General features: G+C 42.9%; 1 protein-coding gene across 2 annotated transcripts in view; it reads right to left on the bottom strand.

Annotated features, from left to right (window-relative positions):
* The window catches only part of ATR (ATR serine/threonine kinase), a 488241-nt gene that overhangs the window by 382296 nt on the left and 82979 nt on the right, over positions 1–22966 (bottom strand). For both annotated transcript variants that reach the window (XM_069213920.1, XM_069213921.1), the window contains exons 6-8: positions 14245–14433; positions 11343–11554; positions 1378–1530 (exon numbers count right to left, since the gene is read on the bottom strand). In XM_069213920.1, coding sequence (XP_069070021.1) covers positions 1378–1530; positions 11343–11554; positions 14245–14433 — 554 coding nt within the window. The remainder of the gene's footprint in view (positions 1–1377; positions 1531–11342; positions 11555–14244; positions 14434–22966) is intronic.

Below are 22966 nucleotides of genomic sequence, written 5' to 3'. Positions count from 1 at the left end.
TATGACATGACGGTAGTGTTTGCTGAGGCATTTGGGGAAAAGACAGATGGAGTGGGGGAAAGGCAGAGGAGTCAAGCATGAAATAGAATGAAATAGAAAACATGTAAAAATTAGAAAGATGTGATGAAAAAAGAAAACGTACAGAAAACATTGCGTAAAGTGTTGTAGAGCAGGCAGAGGAACTGGATCACTACTGCACTTGAGGTGGCACTGTCCTAAACCCATATGTTACTGGGGAGAGGTATTGGATGGAACTGACAATGTTTGACAGCCCCATCCTCAGGCTGCCTGCACATATGATCCTTGGAGTACCTGACAACCTCACATACCCACTTCGATCACCCAGGGGGAAACTCCTCACAATTCTCCTATTTCCAGCCAAACTGGCGATCCTGGCATCCTTGGGTACGGGTGTAACTCCTGAGCACGGGCAATGTTTGTACAAGGTTTGGGATATCATAGGCATGGAAAGGATATCTATGACTTTGGAACACAGAAGGAAATATTTTGAGAAACATCGGGGGCCTTGCTTAACACTACTGTTTACCTAATTTAAAGAAGTTATGTGCTCTAAATACCTTTGTGTGGTGAGGTTAAGTGCACAAAGGGAAGATCAGAATCCTTTATTCTCTGAGAAAAATTGAAGTTGTGGATGTCCTTAAGTGGTTGATGATCTGCAGCACAGTGGTTGGCTCCGGGTTGGGGAGGGCAAGGGGTGGATTTTGAGTTACCTGTTTGAGTTACATGGGTTCTGTATTACGTCCTGCCAGCTGTGGGATATAGGTTGGCGCACGTGTGCTTCTCCTTTGAAACAATTTAATAAACAAATTTGCTCCACAAAAGGTCTTTAAATAAGAACTACAAGACAGGAATGGGCGAGAAATAAGGTGACAGAGAAGAGAAAGAAAACAGAGAAAAACAATGTTGGCAGAAACAGCAGAATAGGGAGCACATTGTAAGGGAAATACAGACAGAAATTGGCAAGAGAAAGGAAGAATAGGAGGCTGCAGAAAAATGAACAATGATAACTGAACAAACAAAAAATAGAAGCATGAAATATCAAGAATAGACTGAATAATAAAGGAAGAAAAATGAAGTGTGGCAATGGATAGAAACTGAACACCAAGTCGGAAATAGCTGTCTACATCAAAGTACATCTTCACTGAACAGAACAGATACTCCGATAATGCAGCCAGGACTGATCTGTAAGACTTGAATGGTTAAAGGTTACATAGAAAAATACAATCACCTAGTGGAATCACAGAACATAAAAAAATTCAAGAGTGGCAATGTCTCGTAAACGAGCCTGATTCCAGCATGCTAAATGTACATTATTACACAGTTTGCCAATACTTTTTATTTAAGGACAAAACTCACAGAAGCTACTCGAAATCTGATGACTCAATGCTAGAAGTCCAGGATCGAAGGCAGCCAGCTTGAAAGATGGATGATCTGAGTGACTGTGAAACCAAGGCAGAGACAGCAAGCCACACAAAGTCTTTTGTATGTGTTCGCTCCACTGGCTTTTAACTAGCAGATATTGAAATAAAGAATTTATGACACAGTGGTTAAAAGACAGCCATTTTGCTGTACAGCGCATCCTGTATCATCTAATTCTAAAACATAAATATTTCACTGTTGTGTTTGTACATAACTTGCAATGGTTAACAATGGAATGGGCATTGCTTCAAAACACAGTAAAGAATAATATTCAAAATATTTGGTGAATAAGACACATAATGCACACATAACAGAGCATAAAATTAAACTAATGTGGTGGGTGTCCTAAAGTATTATACACAAATGATTCAGTGGAGGAAAATACTGGTAGCATTTGCAAAAGGAGCTACCATTAATATTACAAAATAAGCAAAGGGTTGCTCTAAAAGTGGGGGACGCTACAGGAAGGTCCCGGCAGTGAACGCAACAAGTCCAACCCAAGCCTCATTGTTGAAGCAGGTGCCATCTGAGTTTTCATTTGAAGGAGGTCACAGTTTTTCAAGCCAAAAGAGGTTTTTGAATGTCATTCAAAGGATTTTCATGGCTCTGTTTCCGAATTTCGATCAGTGGCATTTAGGAATGACCGATTTCTGGGTGTGGCCCTATAATACAACTCGGTCTGAGAAGAAAAGGCTAGTACAGTACTTTGGACCTTTCCTTTTAACTGCCTTACAGACAAGGTGCTGATCAGCATCTGAATTTGATATTCCGTTGTATGCCATGTTAGTTTAAACCTCTTAGTAGACATTTTGTAGTTTTTTCTTAGTCCTTAGGGGCCCTCTGTGAAGGGGCAAGGTGGACTAAGTTGGGCCAGCTCTGAAGACAGGCCATGTTAAGCTCTTTCACGATCATCAAAGTTTCTATTTTACTGCCATGAGGCACAGCACATGCAACTCCTGATTACAGTGAAGTCGTCAGATTGCCCGGTACTCTCATTCGTTTTGTTTTGGAGGTCAAGTAGGAGCTGGAATTCATCAGCATAAATTCCACAATGGATGAGTTCTCTTTAAATAAATCTACAAAGGTTAGTATGGACAGACTCAAGAGGAGGGAGATACGATCTGAGTCTGGGGAGACTCCACAAGCCAGTGTGGTAGGTTGTGAAGTCAACTGACCTAGTTTGATAGGCTGGGTATGATATTGTTTTACAAACAATATAAAGCATTCCTTCAGACAGAGGAAAGGTATCTTGTGGTCTACTGTGTGAAAGGTAGCTACAAAGTGTAGTACAACTAGTGCTACTGGTCATCCCTACCCCACAGGTTGACAGCCATTTAGCTAATGTCAATCCTACCTGCCTCAAGTTGGTGTCATGAGTAGCCAGTTTTCTCTGACATAAATTCAATCGAGGTTAGTTTACCAATGAACTGGACCGGTTTGGAGGACATGGAGCCCATACAGTTGATAGTGCTGAATTCACTCTATCTTTAACATCTCGGATTATTGTAGAAAGTAGCAAGCAAATGAGTTGCAGAGAGTGGTGTCTCTTGGCTTATTCCATTACTTGCCAATGGTAACTATTTGTGAATTTTGGACAGTTCTTCACTGAATTTTGTTTGCTGCTGATATATGTTTGTTATAGAATAGATTCTTAATAGACTTCTTTTTTAAGGGTGGCATGGAGTAACTTACAGTCTAACTTGTGATGAAGAGTGCATCCAGATTCTGCTGTGCGATTGTGTCAACCTGGTCAGAAGCACAGATGACTGCATCGGGTGAACTGAATAATATAAGTTTGATGGTATGTACCACTGATGAAATGTGTATTAGTAAATGGTATGTGGATGAGGTTGTCGGTGTCTGTCGCGCATGAATGGTGTCTATATGGTAGCCTGGGCGTGACTGTGTGTAGGTGATGGGGTAAACTATGTGTGCATGGTGTATACTGATTATTGCTTAGCTGATGTCTTATCTGTAGGGGAGGCGTTATGGTCGTGAGGCCTAACTGGAGCAAATTGTTGGTGCCCTTGTGAGTGTTCTCCCTTTACTGAGGACTAATAAGACAGAAGAATATGGTGAGAACAGTGCTAGGGCTTCACACCCGTTAACACTGCTGATGGTGTCACCAGTGAACCTGGGGAAATTGTGAGGTGATTCCTTATCAACCCTTTGTTCCCTATAACCGAGGCCTGGCATTCAGATCTTTGCAACGTAATGTTCTTTGCTACTACAGTAGATTGATTATGTGGTGTAAGATGAATGTTTGTGGTCAAGGCTGACATTCATAGCACTGAGATTCACTGACTAACTGTATAGGGGACTGGAGATCAACAGTTCTAAAAATAAATTTATGTTGTGTAATCTGCATAAATCGACATTGTGCTTAGAGGCATCCCACTTGAGATGGTGAAATCCTTCAGCTATCTAGGTTTAACAACCTCGAAGAATATGTTGTAGAAGCCACACACTGCCAAGGTGGTATTGGAACAAAAACAGATCACTGGTGCTTTGCTCAAGGAGTTTACTGCTTCATATACTAACCCTATTCATCTGGCACTTCAGGTCTATGAGGCCAAGGCTCGGGCTCCGCCCTTCATGGCTCAGAGTTATGGGGCTATTGTAATGTCCAAGAACTATCCTTGATTGAAAACAATTTTGTGAGGAACCTTGCCTCTCTTCCTCAGAGTACTCCGTTGTTCTCTCTCTTCATGGACCTAGTCACGTGTATTAAGGGAACAGGGTACAAAGCTCGCTTGAGTCTTCTCCAGTATTGGAGGCAGCTCTGGACTACCCCAGAGCTAGGCCCCTATATTGCAGCTCTCCAGGTTGTGCTGAAAGCCAATATTTTTCTTAGAGTTTCTTGGCTCGGAAATATTAAAGATTCATTGTACCCGCTTGGTTTGCATGAGCTTTGGGATTGTCTAGATGTTGCCTCATTTTCTTCCAAGAGCTACTTAAAGCAACACTACTGGAGTGTGGTAGACTCTGATGAGCTGCGTGGCACGGGTTGTTCCATGCTGTCATGTGATTTTATTGATTTTAAATATGTGTAGATGTGAGGCATTCTCGGAGGTGATTCTGGCCCCTAAGGACAGGAACCTTTATTTCCAGTTTCGTGTGGGGGCTTTACCATTATGATCGTTCACTTGTAACTGATTGCCTGGGGGATCATCGGCCTGCCCAGCATGAAACGCTCACATCGAAAATCTACCCCATGCTCTATTTGTCCTACTTATGCAGTCCCTCGCAGGAATTAGCTTGCTCCTGCCTGTAGATTACTAGGAGTTCACAGTTATTCTATCGCTCTTTGCATTCCTAGGTCGGATGCCCCTCAGGTTTTAGCTATCTCTGTTGCTAAGTTCCTTAGAGCCATGTGGTTTCTTAGAACTAAAATCTTACTCTCTCAGCATGACACTGCTCACTGATTGCTGTAACTGAAAGGCAATTGAAGGAAGCGCATTGTGGTTATAGTTTTTATTTTGTTTAATTTTTTTTTTGGGATCATTTGTCCATCAAATGTTGTATTTATATTTTTGTATGTGCTTGTGTTGTACTTTTATGGCCCTGGTGGCCGAAATAACATTTTAAGAAAGACTGGAAAGTTTTGGATATTCACTGGCTAACTGTATAACACTCTGATAACTAGCAAATGGTATGGTGTATTTTACATAAAAACACAAATAAAGTTAAACAATCCAGCAGATCAATTCTGAATCTTTGTTGGATCAAAATTTGAAACCAATTCAATTGAAAATACTGGACCACTTTATTGTTTAAGGCTGGGATTTGGCAGAATCTCATTTGTTTGGGGGAGGATTCAATAAGAATTCTATTTTGCTTAACTCATATGTTATTACATTGAGAAAGGGTGACAATCTTATTGAAAAACCTGATTGCATTGGGTCTAATACAGTTAGACACCCTTTGTTCTTTAGGATACAAGTACAAGTGATGCTTTGTCAACAGAGCTTTAAAGGAAATGTCTTGACCAGGATATTGGAAAAGACAGCGGTTATATTGCATGATTCTGTGTTCCACTCTTTTTTCTGGCCTCTGATTAATTATCTACTGGATAGTTTCTGTTAAGTAGAAGAAAATTACACTTAACAGACCCAGAGGTTTACATAAACCACACAATTTAAGTAAGGTGAGACTTTGATGTTGTAGAAGATAGTTAAAGTAATGGGATGCATGTAGGTACTTTTAGCTACATATAATCTGACTCAGCGTTGTCAATGTGGCTTGTCCCCTCGACCACTGTCAGAAAGAAAACAAGATACTTACCTGCAACTACAGTTCTCCAGTATTGGCATCTTTCATAGATTCACATGCTTGAATCTTCCCTGTCGTCAGAGTGGGAGTCCCACAGTAACAGTACAAGAGCAGTGCATGCATGACTCCTGAATTCAACCAGCTCAAGCAGTTCAACATTCCCAAGGATTGCAGAAACATATTACCCAAGGCAAGATCTGATTCCACTAACAGATTCCATAGATTCAAATGGAGACGTTTTTGCTCTTGGTGTTTACAAAACAAAATCCACCCTTTTGATTCATCGTCAGAACAAGTTCTAGCTTATCTGCTATCTCTGGCTAAATCAGGGCTGGTACATGGGTCTGTCAAGGTACATCTCCCTGCAATTTCACTTTACAGATGCTCTCTCAACTCAGACTTATTTTTGCTCGAACCGGATCATCAGGCAGTTTATGAAAGGGTTATTTAGAGCCTTTCCTCTGATTTGCTCTCCTCCACCAGAGTGGAATCTTAATATAGTTTTTTCGCAATTAATAAAATCACCCTGTAGGAAGTTGGCTCTGTATATCCTATCTCAAAGTGAGAGATAGTGTTCACAGAGTCCAAGGGTTCCCCTTAGGGGTTGATAGTGGCAAAATTAGATAATTCTAATGCTCTATTTTGTGTTTGTGTGGTCGAACAGTAGGTTTATCAGAGGGTAGTGTTAAGCATTTGTTGTACACACACAGGCAATAAATGAAAATAACACACGCAAAGACTTACTCCAGGCCAATAGGTTTTATATAGAAAAATATATTTTCTTAATTTATTTTAGAACCACAAGATTCAAGATTTTAAGTAAATACATAAAATGCAAGGTACTCCACACAGGTAAGTAGGGAACTTTGAATTACAGCAGTAATATGCACAGTATAGGTTAAAATGGCAATAAGCTATTTTAAAAGTTGACAGTGCAAAAATCAACAGTTCCTGGGGGAGGTAAGTATTATCAGGTTTCTCAGGTAAGTAAAGCACTTACACAGTCAGTCTACTGGGCATAAGCAGCCCACCGTTGGGGGTTCAAGGCAACCCCAAAGTCACTGCACGAGCAAAACAGGGCCGGTCAGGTGCAGAGGCTAAAGGAGGGCTCAAAACACATAGGTTCCTATGGAGAACAGGGGTGCTCCGGTTCCGGTCTACTGGTAGGTAAGTACCTATGTACCTCGGGGAGCAGACCAGGGGGGTTTTGTAGAGCACTGGGGGGGGACACAAACAGGCACACAAAACACACCCTCAGCAGCACAGGGGGGCCGGGTGCAGTGTGCAAAGTTGGTGTCGGGTTTGCTATTGAAAGCAATGGAGGGGCCCGGGGGTCACTTAGGTGATGCAGGAAGGCCACAGGGGAGGCTTCTCGGGCCAGCCACTGACTGGGCTAGGAAGACGGCCGCCTGCTGGTCACTCCTGTACTGGAGGTTGATTTCTTTCGGTCCTGAGGGCTGCGGGTGCAGTGCTTGGTCCAGGCATCATGTTCTTTGTTACCAGGCAGTCACAGTCAGGGGGAGCCTCTGAATCCTCTCTGCAGGCGTCTGTGTGGGAGTGCAAGGGGGTGTCGTCTCAGGTTACGTATGTAGTCGCAGTCGCCTGGGAGTCCTCTCTGCGGTGTTAGTTCTCTGGAGCTCAAGCCAGGGGCGTCGGGTGCAGAGTGGGAAGTCTCACGCTTCCGGCAGGAAGAGTGAATTCTTTAAAAGTTGCTTCTTTGTTGCAAAGATGGTGCTGTTGGTGAACAGTGCCGCTATTCTCGGGAGTTTCTTGGTCCTTCGGGTTCAGGGCAGACCTCTGAGTCCTCAGAGGTCGCTGGTCCCTGTAGGATGAGTCGCTGTGCAGGTCTTTTGAGTCCGGAGACAGGCCGGTAGGGCATGGGCCAAGTCAGTTGTCGTCTCCGTTGTCTCTGCAGGGCTTCAGGTCAGCAGTCCTTCTTCTTTGTGTAGGTTGCAGGACTATGATTTCCTGGGTTCTGGGTCGCCCCTAAATACTAATTTTAGGAGTGTGTTTAGGTCAGGAGAGCAGTAGCCAATGGTTACTGTCCTGGAGGGTGGCTACACCCTCTTTGTGCTTCCTCCCTGATGGGAGGTGTGCACATTCCTAATCCTATTGGGGGAATCCCCCAAACTCAAGATGGAGGATTTCTAAAGGCAGGGGTCACCTCAGCTCAGGACACCTTAGGGGCTGTCCTGACTTGTGGGTGACTCCTTGTTTTTCTCATTATCCTCTCCTGCCTTGCCACCAAAGGTGGGGGCAGTGGCTGGAGGGGCGGGCATCTCCACTAGCTGGGATGCCCTGGGGTGCTGTGACAAAAGGCATGAGCCTTTGAGGCTCACCGCCAGGTGTTACAGTTCCTGCAGGGGGAGGTGAGAAGCACCTCCACCCAGTACAGGCTTTGTTCCTGGCCACAGAGTGACAAAGGCACTCCCCCCATGTGGTCAGAATCTCGTCTGGTTGTGGCAGGCTGGCAGAAACTGGTCAGCCTAGCACTAGCAGTTGGACTGGTATTCAGGGGGCATCTCTAAGATGCCCTCTGGGTGTATTTTACAATAAATTCCACACTGGCATCAGTGTGCATTTATTGTGCTGAGAAGTTTGATACCAAACTTCCCAGATTTCAGTGTAGCCATTATGGAACTGTGGAGTTTGTGTTTGACAAACTACCAGACCACATACTCTTTATGGCTACCCTGCACTTACAATGTCTAAGGTTTTGCTTAGACACTGTAGGGGCATACTGCTCATGCACATATGCCCTCACCTGTGGTATAGTGCACCCTGCCTTAGGGCTGTAAGGCCTGCTAGAGGGGTGACTTAACTATGCCGCAAGCAGTGTGAGGTAGGCATGGCACTCTGAGGGGAGTGCCATGTCAACTTAGTCATTTTCTCCCCACCAGCACATATAAGCTGTGAGGCAGTGTGCATGTGCTGTGTGAGGGGTCCCTAGGGAGGCATAAGACATGCTGCAGCCCTTCGAGACCTTCCCTGGCAACAGGGCCCTTGGTACCAGGGGTACCATTTACAAGGGACTTATCTGTGTGCCAGGGCTGTGCCAATTGTGGGGACAAAGGTACAGTTTAGGGAAAGAACACTGGTGCTGGAGCCTGGTTACCAGGGTCCCAGCACACTTTCAATCATAACTGGTATCAACAAAAGGCAAAAAGTCAGGGGGTAACCATGCCAAGGAAGCATTTCCTTACACACCCTCTGAGCCCATTCAGAAGACTGACCTCAAGTATCTCACTTGCAAAGTTGCATTAGTATTAGCACTCACCTCTACAAGAACAGTAAGCGAGATCCAAGCATTACTATCAAGGAACCCTATTTGTACTTCACTGATGATTATGTTCTTCTTAGAACAACTTCAAGGTTTATTCCTAAGGTTCCATCCCAATTTCATCTTAACGACCCTGTGGCACTTCACACCTTTTTTCCAAATCCATCCTCATCAGCAGAAAAAGCACTTCACTTTCTCAACATCAAACGATGTCTTAAATTTGATTTACAAAGAACTACACAAATTCAGAAAACTCATCAGTTAATAGTTTCCTACGACCCCAACAAGCTAGGTGCTTCCGTCACAAAAGACACTATTTCAAGATGGATTTCAGCAACTATCCACCTCTGCCATTCTAAAGCGGGTAAGCCGCTCACACTCAAGCCTAAAACACATTCTACAAGGGCAATATCCTCATCATCTGGCCCTTTCCGCTGGTGTTTCCTTGGAGAAGTTCTGTCATGCCCCTACTTGGAAAAGCACACATACTTTTACGCTGCATTACTGCTTGGATTTGCCAGTCAACGTGGACTCGACTGTAGGACAGTTTTACGTCATCTTTTCCAATAAGGTAAGCCTCTTCTCATACAGATGAATTTATTGTATTTCTTATTTTATTCCTAATAAGTGTGCTTATATCACTCATGCAAAACTTTATTTATTATCATGTTTATATGGTAAATTGTACAAAGTTATATCATACAAGGGTATTCATGTGCTTTACGTTTGTGAACTATTACTGCTCGCTATTCTGATTCAGGCATGTGAATCTATGAAGGACCCAATACTGGAGAAGAAAAAAAGTTACTTACCTGTAACTACATTTCTCCAGTATTGGCATCTTTCATAGATTCAGATGCGACTGACCCTCCTCCCCGGAAAGGCTTACCTTATTTCCTCGTTTACACCTTTATCACACTTGTGCTTGAAAACCTGAGGAACTCAACCTCTCTTGGGAAGGTTCTATAGAGTGCTGTTGTTTGATTGGTTGTGGCCTAGGTTTTTTTTTTTTTTACAAAAGATTATGGATAGGCTTACTGCAGTAGCTACCTACAGCATTGTGTTATATTTGAGTATATTGCACTGCTCTTCTACTGATACAGTGGGACTCCCAATTCAACAACTGGGAAGATTCAAGCATGTGAATCTATGAAAGATGCCAATAATGGAGAAGTGTACTTTCAGGTAAGTACTTGTTTTCTTTCTGACAATATTAGAGAACTTGAAATGCTCTTTTAATCTCAGCCAAGTTAGGTTTTCAAACTCCTTAAGACTCCACATTTGATCCCCCAAATTATAATGTTGCAACACATCTGGACTATATGAAGCTTTGACTTTCATATACAGCCTTTAATGGATCATATTTTCATAGCACAATTAGGACATCATTTTCTCTCATGATACCTTTGTTACGTTACAATCAACTACGAGAAGTCGGTATAGAACTGGTACCTCTGCAGGAGAGCCCATTAACCATCTACATGTGAAAATTAATACATTGGTTCTCTTTACCTCATTTTAAGGTAACCCACCCCAATCACAGACCAAATCATCCAGGTCTATCACCTTTTTGTCAAAATCGTTCCCAAGTGGTTTCCCTCCACCAACACTGCGATAAACATCTTTGTCCCCAAACAGGAATAAAGTCTGACCATGTATTAGCATGAAGTGCTTCACAGAACATTTTGTTAAGGGGGACTTAGTAAGGCATCTAAAAGTTGCCACCAGTCTGCCACTGACATTTCAGAAGCATTCAAGTTTGTCATTTTGTTCAGGACTATTACAATAAATATGAGTATTATGCACCAGTGGGGGATTCCCAGGGCAGTTAAGGTTCTCTGATAGACAACCAATGCTAGTTCTACCAACCACCCTTGCTGTTTTTCTCCTTTTTACTATTCAAGTGTCCAAGACATTATATTAGCCCCACTCTAAGATTCTGTCTACCCATCAAACCCACAATTCTACCAGTTACTTGTTGCCAGAAGGTTTATGCTGTTGCAAAGTCGCAAAACGAAGAGGGTAGTCTGCTAGCACAGCTGCATCGGGACAAAACATCTAATATTAGTTTTGTGCAGCATAGACTGTGTCAAATGCAGATGACATAGATTACTGGACTCAATATGTGAAATTCTGGTGTAAGTAAACATCTATTTTGTATACATGTTTAACCTGTTTCAGAGCATCATGAGAGGATTATTGGCACAATTACAAATGATTTGCCATGTACTGAAAGCACAACTGTTTTCATAGCTTAACCCAAACTCATTCAGCATGTGATTTTTTACTACAAACTTATTATTGCTATTTTAATTACGTGGCAGACCGGTGTTAGTAACGTTCCACTCACCTTGCATGTAGAGTAAAGCATCAAATATTTTCACTGTTCTGCCAATTAAGGAGCCAATATCAGACCTTTGATTTGCAGAGTCCAAGAGGGCTTTACAGACTTTCAGAACTCTCCTAATGACGTCTTGCGGAAGCCAGATCACCTGCAGCTTCACATGCATAGTTGTAGCACTGCTCACGTTCTGCAATTCTGATATCTTGGTCTCCATACTGCTTTATAGTAAAAACACAAGAGGTTAAAAGGTTTCATTAGGAAAGATGATACAGCACTTTCTTGGGAGTCAGGGTAGTTATAATAAATCTAAAATCAACACAACAGACACTTTATAGCCCGGTGATATAAAGATCTTTAAGGAAACAAACAGCTCACTCTTGTCACTTAAATAAATTTCAAACACTAAAGTCGGATGTACTGGAAAGAAAATGTTTTAAATAAAAACAATTGTTTTAAAGTGGCAACTTTAATGTAGACAACCGTAAAGCAAGTTTTAGATAACAGAGATAATATGGCAGAAATCTGAAAACTTAGCCTACAGAGATTTGTAACGTGGTCTCCTTTTCCGGGCTTTTCAGGAGCCTGGCTCCACCACATATCAAAAGAAAATGACAGAAAAGTGAGCAAGAGTAATGAAGGGAAAGAAGCGAAGGACAACATGGATGAAAAAGAACATGCAAATGTGAGAAGAGACAGGAGGTGTAGGGTGGTGGAAGAAAGAAAGAGGTGGACTCATCAAGAGTAGTGTAGTGTTCAGCAACCCTGGTGTTCCGCAGCACCAAGCTCCTAAACAAAAACCTTTGGCTCCATACACCTATTTATTTATTAAAATGAAACACTGTTGCTATATGAGTCGCAATAAAACAAAAGGTCTTGAATTAAAATTAGAAGGCTTCCAAAAACTGGATAAAGTGAATGCCCTAAAGTAGTGCGTTCCAGCTTCTGGCCCACCCAAACAGCAAAACTACTACTTCTAAAGTAATTCTTACATTCTCCCACTTACATAGCCCCAATAAACACCCTACAACACATGGAAGATAAATTAAAAGGAGAAAAACAATCATGGCAGACTTTCACAGGTATTGTACATAGCGCCAGCATGGCTGACATATTCAAAACTAATGTCTTAGAATGGTACATTAATGATACACTATGACCAATACCATTTCATGACAGTCAACTGCTTTAGAGGATTGGGCCATGTGGCACACTGCAGATAAAATGAAGGACAAGCAACTGTCCGGTTAGGACTGAGGAAGTATGGTCTAAAAAGTGAAGATTAAAAAAGTAGCAAGAAAGAAATGAAGAGACCTACAAAAAGAACCCTGGCATTGAAGCATGTGTTTTTCTTCAGGCAGATGTGCAAATGCTGTCATTCACATGGCAAAGAGCCAATGACTGAAATAAGTAGACTCATTAGCAGAAGCTGTCATGGATAGAAGCAGAATTTACACAGCTCTCACACAGAAAAATGACAGAAGAGGACTGACGTAAAGCCCTTATATATATATGTTTATATATATATATATAAAAATGTATTTATAGATATAGGTATTTTTATTGAACATGTTTGATTACAATATCCTGGAAGACAACTCATCTGTCACATGTCCTCCATTGCAAACCTTGTCAAATAAAGTAAATGGAACCAAAATCCTTTCCACAAAGCTCATCTGTGAAATTTCATATAACAAGAGACATGTCTGAGTATTTTAACCCAGTGCAGTAAGAATCCACTCTTTAATAGCTATTGGCCTTAAGATATGCATGTTATAATAAATAATACTTCAGGTATTTACTTTCTGTCATAATTTTCATAATAAACCAATCAGGACAATAGCCTTGATAATTAGGTTGCCACCATAGCCAATTAAGTCCTGCTATGTTGAGCATAGTCCTTCCCACAGGCCAAACAGTGCAATACAATGGAAGTACAGAACGTTTGACCAATCAAATGTTGTACTTTTGTTGTACTCCAGGTAACCAACAAGTTGACAGAGATTAAGGCCCTCTGTCACCATTAGTTCTGAAAGCTCCTTTTCTTTTCACATAAAGTCAGTTACAGAGGTGCTGTCAAGCAAGGCTTTAAAAAAGCCTCTTCTTTATCCTTATATTTATACTTTTGTTTATAATTTGTTACAGACCTACCCCTTGCTTTCATTACCCCTCAGCCACAATCTCTAGCATCCTCAAATGCCCTCTAAAGTGGCTGTTCCACCTGGAACAGTTTCTCCTAAATGATCAATAGATAGCTACTGATGGGTGGGAAATCTGCATCTTGTGCTTTTTCATCTATGTAGATACCAAGCTAGGTTGACACAATACCTCCTTCAGTTTTCTGGCCTCCGTGTTTTCTCTAGGAGACTGCTGTCGGAATGAGGGGGAGGGCGAGCACTGGTAAATTAAAGTGACTATTTGCAACTGGAATCCAATTACCACGTGTGATTTGTCTTGTATGAAAATGCACTAGTTCCAAATCAATAGATAATGGGCTGGTACTTCAACAGCAGTAGTGATGCCATAGGTGGAAAAGGCTGTACTGAACTGCAAAGTTGTATTTTTGATCCATATTAATTGCAACCAGTTGTCAAAGTGCAACAATCACTGCTTCCAATCTTTACCTTTTAGGACACACACATGGGTCAGAAGCAGTTATACTTGGTGTTACATTTAAAAACAGCATGGCAACAATACATGGTGAATGAATCAAAGATCTTGCAAACATGATCTGAGATCCAGTATATTCAATGCTACCAGGTTTTGAGGTTGTTATGGTGGGTGCCTGAGAAACATCTGTTTAAAGAGACAGCAAGCAAGAAGCTACATAACATGCAACAATCATTTTTACTTTAAACAAATATATATCAGTTTGGTATTATGAAGGGTGGTTCTTGATTATTGGGTTTACCTGTTGCATTTTTCAGAGGCGTGAACTGTACACAACGAAGCCAGTCTCATTATCACAGCAACTCCCTCCACTGCATTGACAATGTCCCCGTCAGGATCGTCTTGTTCAAGCAAAACCAGCAATGCTGAAAGCTTCTTGCAAAGGGAACTCCATAGCATACTTTTTACGGTCATGTCAAGGACGCCAATTCTTAAAAATATGCAACATGATTTAGTCATAATCATAAATCTTTTGCAGTAGCTCACAACAGGTTAGAAGTGGACAGGGGGTTGTTCACAGAACAACCATTAAAGATAGTCAATGCAAATGTAACCGCTATAACAATTAATAAATAGTACATCTATCTTGGCAGAAGAATGTTTGAGAGTACGTAGGAGCTCTCTTCATATTCTTCAATATTACTATTCAAGAGCAGGTGCACAAAATGCTAATCGTTTAAAGACTGACCAACTGCTTAAGCATTATTAGATTTTGCTGGATAATGTACTTCCATGTGTGGAAGACTAGTCCTGTAACTTTTTGAATATGAATACAGAAAAATGTTCCCTATACCACACTTGGTCATTGAAAGGTTTCTGGCAAGTTCGCAGTCTCAGTTACGAATACAGACATGGCACTGTTTTCATTACAAGAGTGGAAAACTTTGTAAACAGTAAATTACAGTAGGTTTTCGGGAGGGAGCAGAAGTGGGTAGGTACCGCACCAGAACCTTAAACTCCCAGATCAATTACCCTTCCTCTCTACCCCAGCACAGATCTTTAGTTACTTTAACTACTTGAAGACTCGCCTGTGTAACTGCCCAGTACCTCATAAATGCCTCTCTCAACTCTTCTGAAGAAATGCTTGTCTCTCTTCATTTGCGGCATGCAATTCGGTCTATGGCAAAGCTACCCATCTTTTAGGTCAACTTTATTTCAGATCAGTGGATCTGCTGGTGGGAAGTGGCGCAGGACAAAAAGGCAGGTGAAAGGGAAGTGAAAGCACCAGTTCTGCTGTCCTGGCTGATCACAGGAGTGTGTTGAATTCTCTCAACTGCTAAACTCAGTACTGAAGAGAGAACAAAGGACTGGGTCCTAACTAATAAGTAGTGGAAAGAATGAGGTGCAAAGGCTGGACAGATATCAGACAGACATTTTAGGCAGACATGTGACTTAACGATTAATCAACCAGAGGAGAAAGTTATAGACTGTCAGCAACTTTCACATCATTACTACAATACAACAGTGCCTAACTCATTAACAGAGTCACAAGTCAATGTTAAAACTAGCTCCAGTTTCATGAAAAAGGAGTTTAAGCAGTGCAGTGGTTCATTTTAAAAACTGTTTTTCCATCCAACATAGGAATGCACAGTTTAAACGATGATTCGAAGATCAAAAGACAAAAGGTCTTTGTGGGCTGTGTGCAAAGTCCTTGACAAGCCCTTTGGCCATTCAGAGGCTTCTTTAATTGCCATGCAGTGACAAGGATCCCCAATCACTACAGCCACAGAAGCACAATGAATTATAGTGAGAATGGATGAGCATCTCCTATCCGTAGAGGCTCAACAAAGCCTTGAAGAAATAATCAAACTAATAATGTTACTCAATCACACTGATGTAGATTAAGTCCAAGATGTTAAAAATATCTGAAGGGAAGTTAATTTACAAGTCTAGGAGATAAAATCAATTAGAAGAGTCAGAAAGCTATGTCGAGCACTAATGCAGTTCAGGAAAGGCTAGGAACGCTATCCAGAAGTCATTAAGGTATTTGGATCTCCTATGAGGTGCCATCCACTGACATCAGCAGCAAATGTTTTGCGACTGTCATGCAGAAGTAGGCCTCTGACACAGAGCATACTACAACCAGCAGCTTTGAAAATGAAGTTTATTTAGGAGAATGAAACTATTTATGCTCTTTTGTATCTAAATTCAGAAACACTGCAGAGGAGAAGAGACTTGTTCGATTATCACGGGAAGCTAATGGCAGCCTACCAAATCACAGTTGTCTTGAGAGAGGAGACCACAGGATGACACAACCAGAAGCAGCCCTGTCCTTCTAGGAGAGAGACATTGGAAAACTGAAAGAATGTTCCTAAAAAAGGTTTCATACATTGCTTGCTTGTAGCCAAATCCATTATCACCCCTAGGGATTTGGTTCCAAAGAATAAAATAGTGGATCGCCACAAATCAGGCGTTTTTGATGGCGATACCAATTGCAAATTATATCATATATCACAGTGGTGACCGAAACACATAACAACTGATGTTGCACTAAGGAATTGTGATCATCAATAAACTTGAAGGAATTGGAGAGCCTGGTGTCCGTGTCTGTCCTTGTGGAGTTCGGAAGGGGCCGGATGGATATATATCCATACCCAGGTGGCTTAAAAAAAACAAAATCAGACATTAACCGTTTTTCAGTTTTTGTGACACAAACTGTATTTTGTTGGCATGAAGAAAACCAAACACTTCCCTGCCTGCTCTAGGTAGTAAGTAGCATTAAAAAAGGTTGAGCTTCCTTACTGCTAATCAATATTCTGCAGTCTTAATGCTTCCTTGCTGAATTCCAGATCTGTGGATAGGCTTTCCCCCCCCATGCCTCACCAGCAATCTTTTACTTTGCTCCCACATGACCCCATATTCATACTCCTGACAACTCTCTATATAAGAAAGGAGGACACAGAGCAAACTTCCTGAATTTACTTAACCACCAATTATGCCCAACCATTCCACCCTAACATGAGTTTCATGAGCAGAAATAGATGAGGAATTATTTACGCAATGAGAATTGCTGATGAGTGATCTAGCCATTACTGCTGACCTTCGTTTTCTTCATCTTCCATTGCTTATCATTGAAGATTCACCTGAGCATTCATGTATGCGTATGGTGGTAGCACAAGAAGAAACAGCACCATGACTGGTGATGCAATACCAGTGCCTCTATTTCAGGCTTTAAGGGGAACAGAACACATTACAAAAACAAACTACGACATACTGCCTCATTCTGGCCCTGGGAACACTCCACCTGTATTGGGTAGTGTTTTACAAATGTGGAATATTGCTGCTCTGAATATGTCCACCAAGAGCAACCATTGTGGCTTCAACTATATTTTACTTGGTGCTATATCTCCTTTCTGAAAAGAAAACAAAAAAACAAAAAACAAAACAATAGGGTTCAGTTATTCTATTATGAAATTAATGTTTTCTATTATTCTTTCAACACCTGGGCTATATCCAAGACAAAACAGAACTAATTTATAAAGTTAAATACAAAAATGTTTTTCTTATACCTATAAAAAGGAGGGAACATTACTTTTATATTTTTACATTATGTATATAATTGTTGCTAAGTAGCTATGTCTTACCCCTTGATTCACAGGAATAATATTCAAGGTGTATTTAAAAGCATGTTTCTCCACGCAAAACAAGAGTATCATTGTCAAAAAGTAGAGTATCTTCAGCTACTTGGCTTCAACTCGCTTTTTTCTTCAATTAATCAGCAGGTTTTATGCTATATTTCTTAAATTCACTCACACCAGTGAGTTCCCATAAAGAAAGGGAGGCAGATTTTTGCATTTTGGGTGCCCAACAGCGGGGGATCCCAGATCAGAAGGGAGGGGGGGGTGCTGCTGAGACCCGAGATTGATGAGGAATAAAAACCAGTAGAAGGGTGCGATACCCAGAGCTGCGAGTAAGGCTGCAGCAGACGCCCATTGCAGCCCGAGAAGGGACAAGGTGGGACCCGCTCTGTGCCTATGTTGGAAGACATCGCAGTGCTCCAGAGAGGAAGGAGAAACGGTCCGCAGCAGCTGGAGAAAACCAGGACCAGGTGAGAGGGAGAATGAGGCCAGGATTCGGGGAAACTCCCTGGGAGAGAGCACCATCTTGAGTCGTACAACTAGCAGCCTGGAGGCCCAAAAAGAATGAACATTCTAGTGCCAAAAGACCACCTGGGCTACCGCCTGGCGAGCCACTTGGGAGCCCTGACCTGAGAGACAGAACAGAGTTGTCAGCAGGGGATGATCATCAGAATTTGAAGGTACAGAGAGGGGGAAGGAAGCCCTATACCTCTGATGGCGAACAGGCCCTGAAGTGGGCACCAGTGTTTGCAGCCAGGACGGGTGCTATAATACTAGCCGTCATTGGGAAGATTGGTGCAGGCCAGGGGAAACCCCGATATGGGTAAACAGGGCATAAAAAGGACCCAGAGGCGACAGAGGAAACTAATGTAAGCACCTTGACCGGACAACAAAGAACTAAAAGCGCTCATCCCATGGAAAAAACTGGGGACCCCACCCTCCAAGATATTTTACAAGCCATCACAGCCACCTGTGAAGTTTTAGAAGGGAATATCAATGCCTTGGCAATAGACTTCACTATACTCAGGGATGACCATCGTAGCTTGGTGGAAAAAGTATCCACAGCAGAGAAGCAAATTAAAGAGATCCTACCAACGGTTAACGATACAGCAATTAGCAAGATGGAGAGGCAAATTCATGACTTGGAACTGAGAGCAGAGGATGCAGAAAATTGATCAAGAACAAACAATATCCGCGTCATTGGATTACCTGATTGCATAGAAAAGAATAATATTGCAGAGTTTGTGGAGTGTTTGCTTAGAAAGGAGGTGGCAGAGGACAGGCTTTCGCCCTTTTTCGCTCTCGAGAGAGCACACATGGTGCTGGCATGCCCTATTCCCCTGGGGCCCCACCTAGACCAGTTATAGCGCGTCTGCTGTGCTATAGAGACAGGGACTATTTGCTGAGTCAAGTGAGGAAAAACGGCGACTGCACAGTACACAATAGCACGGTTCGTATTTTCCCAGACCTTTTGCGAGAAGTGTAGAAACAAATGGCAACCTTCAGAGAAGCTAAACAAAAACTGCAACAAATGGGGATACAGTATGGAATTATGTTCCCGCCACGATTGAGGGTGACAACTAAAGATGGAACGCAATTCTTTACCTCGATTAAGGACATATGGCAGTGGATGAACTCTCAATCCACGCTTAGCGAGGTCAATCATTCAGGTGACCTACAGCAACGACAACATAGGTGACCCCGGCAAACACTGACCCACAGACTATCGGCCCCTTCTAACAAAGAGGTGCAACAGGAAGGTCAAAAGGTGATGGAAGCAGTGGCTTCCCTATGCAGTCCAGGCCCCTGCTTTTCCCACACGTTGGGAGAGGAGATCAAACAGTCGGGGTCGGATCGAGGCTCGGACATTACACGCACATGTGAAGAGACGGGACCAGAGGTGACGCCTGGGACGTCGGACTGCATCATTTAACCCCTTCGCTCTTGATGCTCTTGGAGAACCACATCACCACCATAAGACTGCCAAAACATGTTCAGGAGATATCCTCTTGATACAGAGAGAATGAGGGGGTGGTGACAGATGGGGGGCCGGGCATAATGGCACAGTTACGATAGAAAGATAGGTGGGGTGGAACAAGTGACACTATAGTAACTTCTACACGATCTAGAGGACCGCCTCCAGATTCGATGGACTAGTTGACATAACTGTTTAGGTTTGGATGAGCGGTAATAGCCCTCTTGCCCTGGGGAAGGGGAGTTGGGAAGTTAAATGTTGGCCTAGTTACACAGGGAAATGTGAGTCACCCACTTTATTAGCTACAAACCCAATTGAGTGGTGCAAGGGGATCCGATTGCAAATGTTGGGGTGGAAACAGATGGGCGCAGAAACGCCTGTGAACGGGACAGAGATCTGCCTACATTAGACTCATATTAATTCATTTTATGGAATGTCCGGGACATGCACACAATGGCTAAAAGATATAAGGTCTTCTCATACTTGAAGGAGGGGAGTCCAAGTGGCAATGCTACACGAAACGCACATAACACAAGCAGAAGTGAAGGCTACACAGAAAAGGTGGAGGGGCCAAATATACTACACCGCTTATTCCGCTTATGCCAGAGGGACCCTAATATGGATTCGAGCTGGGGTTCTGTTTCAAATGCTGGAAAGCTTCATAGATCCAGATGGGTGATATGTGGCAGTACGAGGGAGCTTGGAGGGTTGGGAGCTTGTCTTGGCTAATGTATACGCACCTAACTCAGACCAGGGAACATTTTTTGCAAAACTCTCTACCCGTCTGGCCCCACTCCTACAACAATCGTAATGGAAGGAGATTTTTATTGTATGGCGGACCCCACTAAGGACCGATCCAACCCCCATTGCATGACTCTTCAATAACAAGGGTGGCACGTCAATTTGCATCCTGGCAATCACAATGGGGCCTAGTCAATGCATGGTGAAGGCTACACCCAAAAACCAGAGATTACTCATATTTATCCGACTTACATGAACTACATGTATGTCTGGATTCATTCCTTGGCACCCCTGATGTGTTCTCATACATACATAATGCTGAATATCTGGCCTGCACCATCTCAGATCACAACCCCGTACTACTATCGGTGAAGAGGGGCTCACCTCTCCCCCGCATTCCCACATGGAAATTAAAAACAGAATCATTAGATGACACACGAAACCAGGGGGAGGTGAGACAACATTTCTCCCAATTCTTTATGGATAACGAGGTCACAACCAGTAGCCCACTGATAGAATGGGATGCTTTTAAAGTGGTATTGAGGGCTCAGTGGGAGTACGTAGAACATTACTCAGAGACACCACAGAGGCTGAGAGAAAACCGAGAGGAGGGGAAAAAATAGGCCAGAGCAGCCAGACTGTCAGCATAAAATTTTAGAATTAAAGGAAACAGTAGCGGAACATGTTGAGCGTCTGCGCTGCTTTGACTATAAGAATTACACTGCAAGGGCTCATGTAGAGAGAGATAAGTTGGGCTGTGCTGGCATGGGTGGCATCACAGACCAAGAGAGGATCAACCATTATGGAAGTGAAAACAGAAACAGGGACTAGCCTGTACAAACAAAAAGAGATTAATGCTCAATTCATGTCTTTTTACCAGAGGCTATATAAAAGCACCCTCTAAATATGATAGGAAAGCCACCAAAGCATATTTGGAACAGATACCACTCGCCGCACTTACACCAGAGGTGGCAGAACAACTGGGGGGAGCCATTAATCTACAAGAGATCAAGAGAGTCATTAAGGACTTAGCTAGGGGTAAGGCACCAGGGACTGATGGTTTCCCGGTGGAGTTTTATGCCATGTATGCAAATCTGTTAGCCCCAAGGTTGGAAGCCCTCTGTATGACTGCAAAGAAGAGGGGCATACTGCCAGCAATAGCGAGAGAAGCAGTGGTAATACCCCTACTAAAACACAGTAAAGACCCGACAAAATGTGGGGCATATAGACCATTATCAATGCTGAACCTGGACTACAAAATTCTTAGTAAAATCTTAGCAACAAGACTTCTCCCTCACATGACGCAGCGGATACACCCACACCAGGCAGGCTTTATCCCAGGACAGAATACAGCAGGTAACATACGCCGACTGCTAGCGGTCATGGGAGATCCTGCCCAGGACGAAATGACGACGGGTGCTATTTGTGATAGCCGTGGAGCCATTGGCAGCAGTGGCTCACAGTGGGGAGGGAGGCCAAGTGATATGAGCAGGCTGGAAGTGGCACCGCATAGCCCTGTACGCTGATGACCTGCTAATCTTCTTGAAGGATATGCAGAGGGACCTGCCAAGGGCCCAACTGATATTGGCGTTATCGGGACATAGCGTAAACTGGGGAAAGACCCAATTGTTCCCCCTGGGTCCTGATGGAGGGACCCCTCCAGAGTTGAATATTGTGATATGGGACCATTGTGTCTTTCCTACCTAGGGGTTAAAATATATCATGATCCACAGGATATCCTTGAGGGAACTGCATGGAGAGCTGTGCAATCCACACAGGCAAGTATGGCCTTTGGCAGACATTGGCACTACTAGTGGCAGGTAGGGTGGCGCTTCTCAAGATGATAGTATTGCCTAGACTACTATACTATTTTACAGTATTACCGATATGGATACCCAGGGCAATCTTCAAGGAATTGGATACACTAGTAACATCATTCCTCTGAGGCAATGGGCAAAAACAAGTGGCCCTAGCTAAACTTCAGAGACAGTCGACGGACAGAGGGTTAGCTGTTCCTGACTTTGAGGCTTTTTACTTAGTGCCACTGCATCCATGGCTGATGCAATGGTTGGAGAGCAGACAGGACCACGGGGCATTGGTGAGGCCATTCACCCCTCCACTGATGAGACTAACAGAGGTCCTATTGGGAATCAGACGTAGTAGGGGAGGGGACTCGCCTAAATTGAAGACACTCATACAATGCTGGACAAGCTACCTGCGCAAAGCTAAGATAAAGGTTCCTTACTCCCCAGACCTCCCTTTGCTGTTTTTACTAGCACTACCGCATAGAGGTAACTGGAAGGGACTACATTCCTGGTATGCAGCAGGAGTGTTAACTATTGGTAACCTCTTTAAAGAAGGAACAATTATCACATTTGGGGGTCTCAGAGCAGGGTTTGACCTTCTTGGGGGGGTCGAGGGGGAGCACTTTTTGCTATACAGCTCAATTACTGCAGATATTTGCCATCACAGACAACTTGTACCTATCTGTCGATCTCAACGGGCACAATAAAGGCCGTCACAAACTTATATAATAGAATACGAACAGATATGACCCTCCCATTGGCTTCGCTGAGGCTCAAATGGGAAGAATATCTAGGAACCAATATTCCCGATAAGGTTTGGGAGCATATATTGGAAGGAACTCCTTACGTGTCAAGATATTTCAG

This window comes from Pleurodeles waltl, chromosome 11 (assembly GCF_031143425.1).
Source record: "Pleurodeles waltl isolate 20211129_DDA chromosome 11, aPleWal1.hap1.20221129, whole genome shotgun sequence".
Classification (NCBI taxonomy): Eukaryota; Metazoa; Chordata; class Amphibia; order Caudata; family Salamandridae; genus Pleurodeles; species Pleurodeles waltl.
This window is presented reverse-complemented; position numbering and strand designations above follow the sequence as displayed.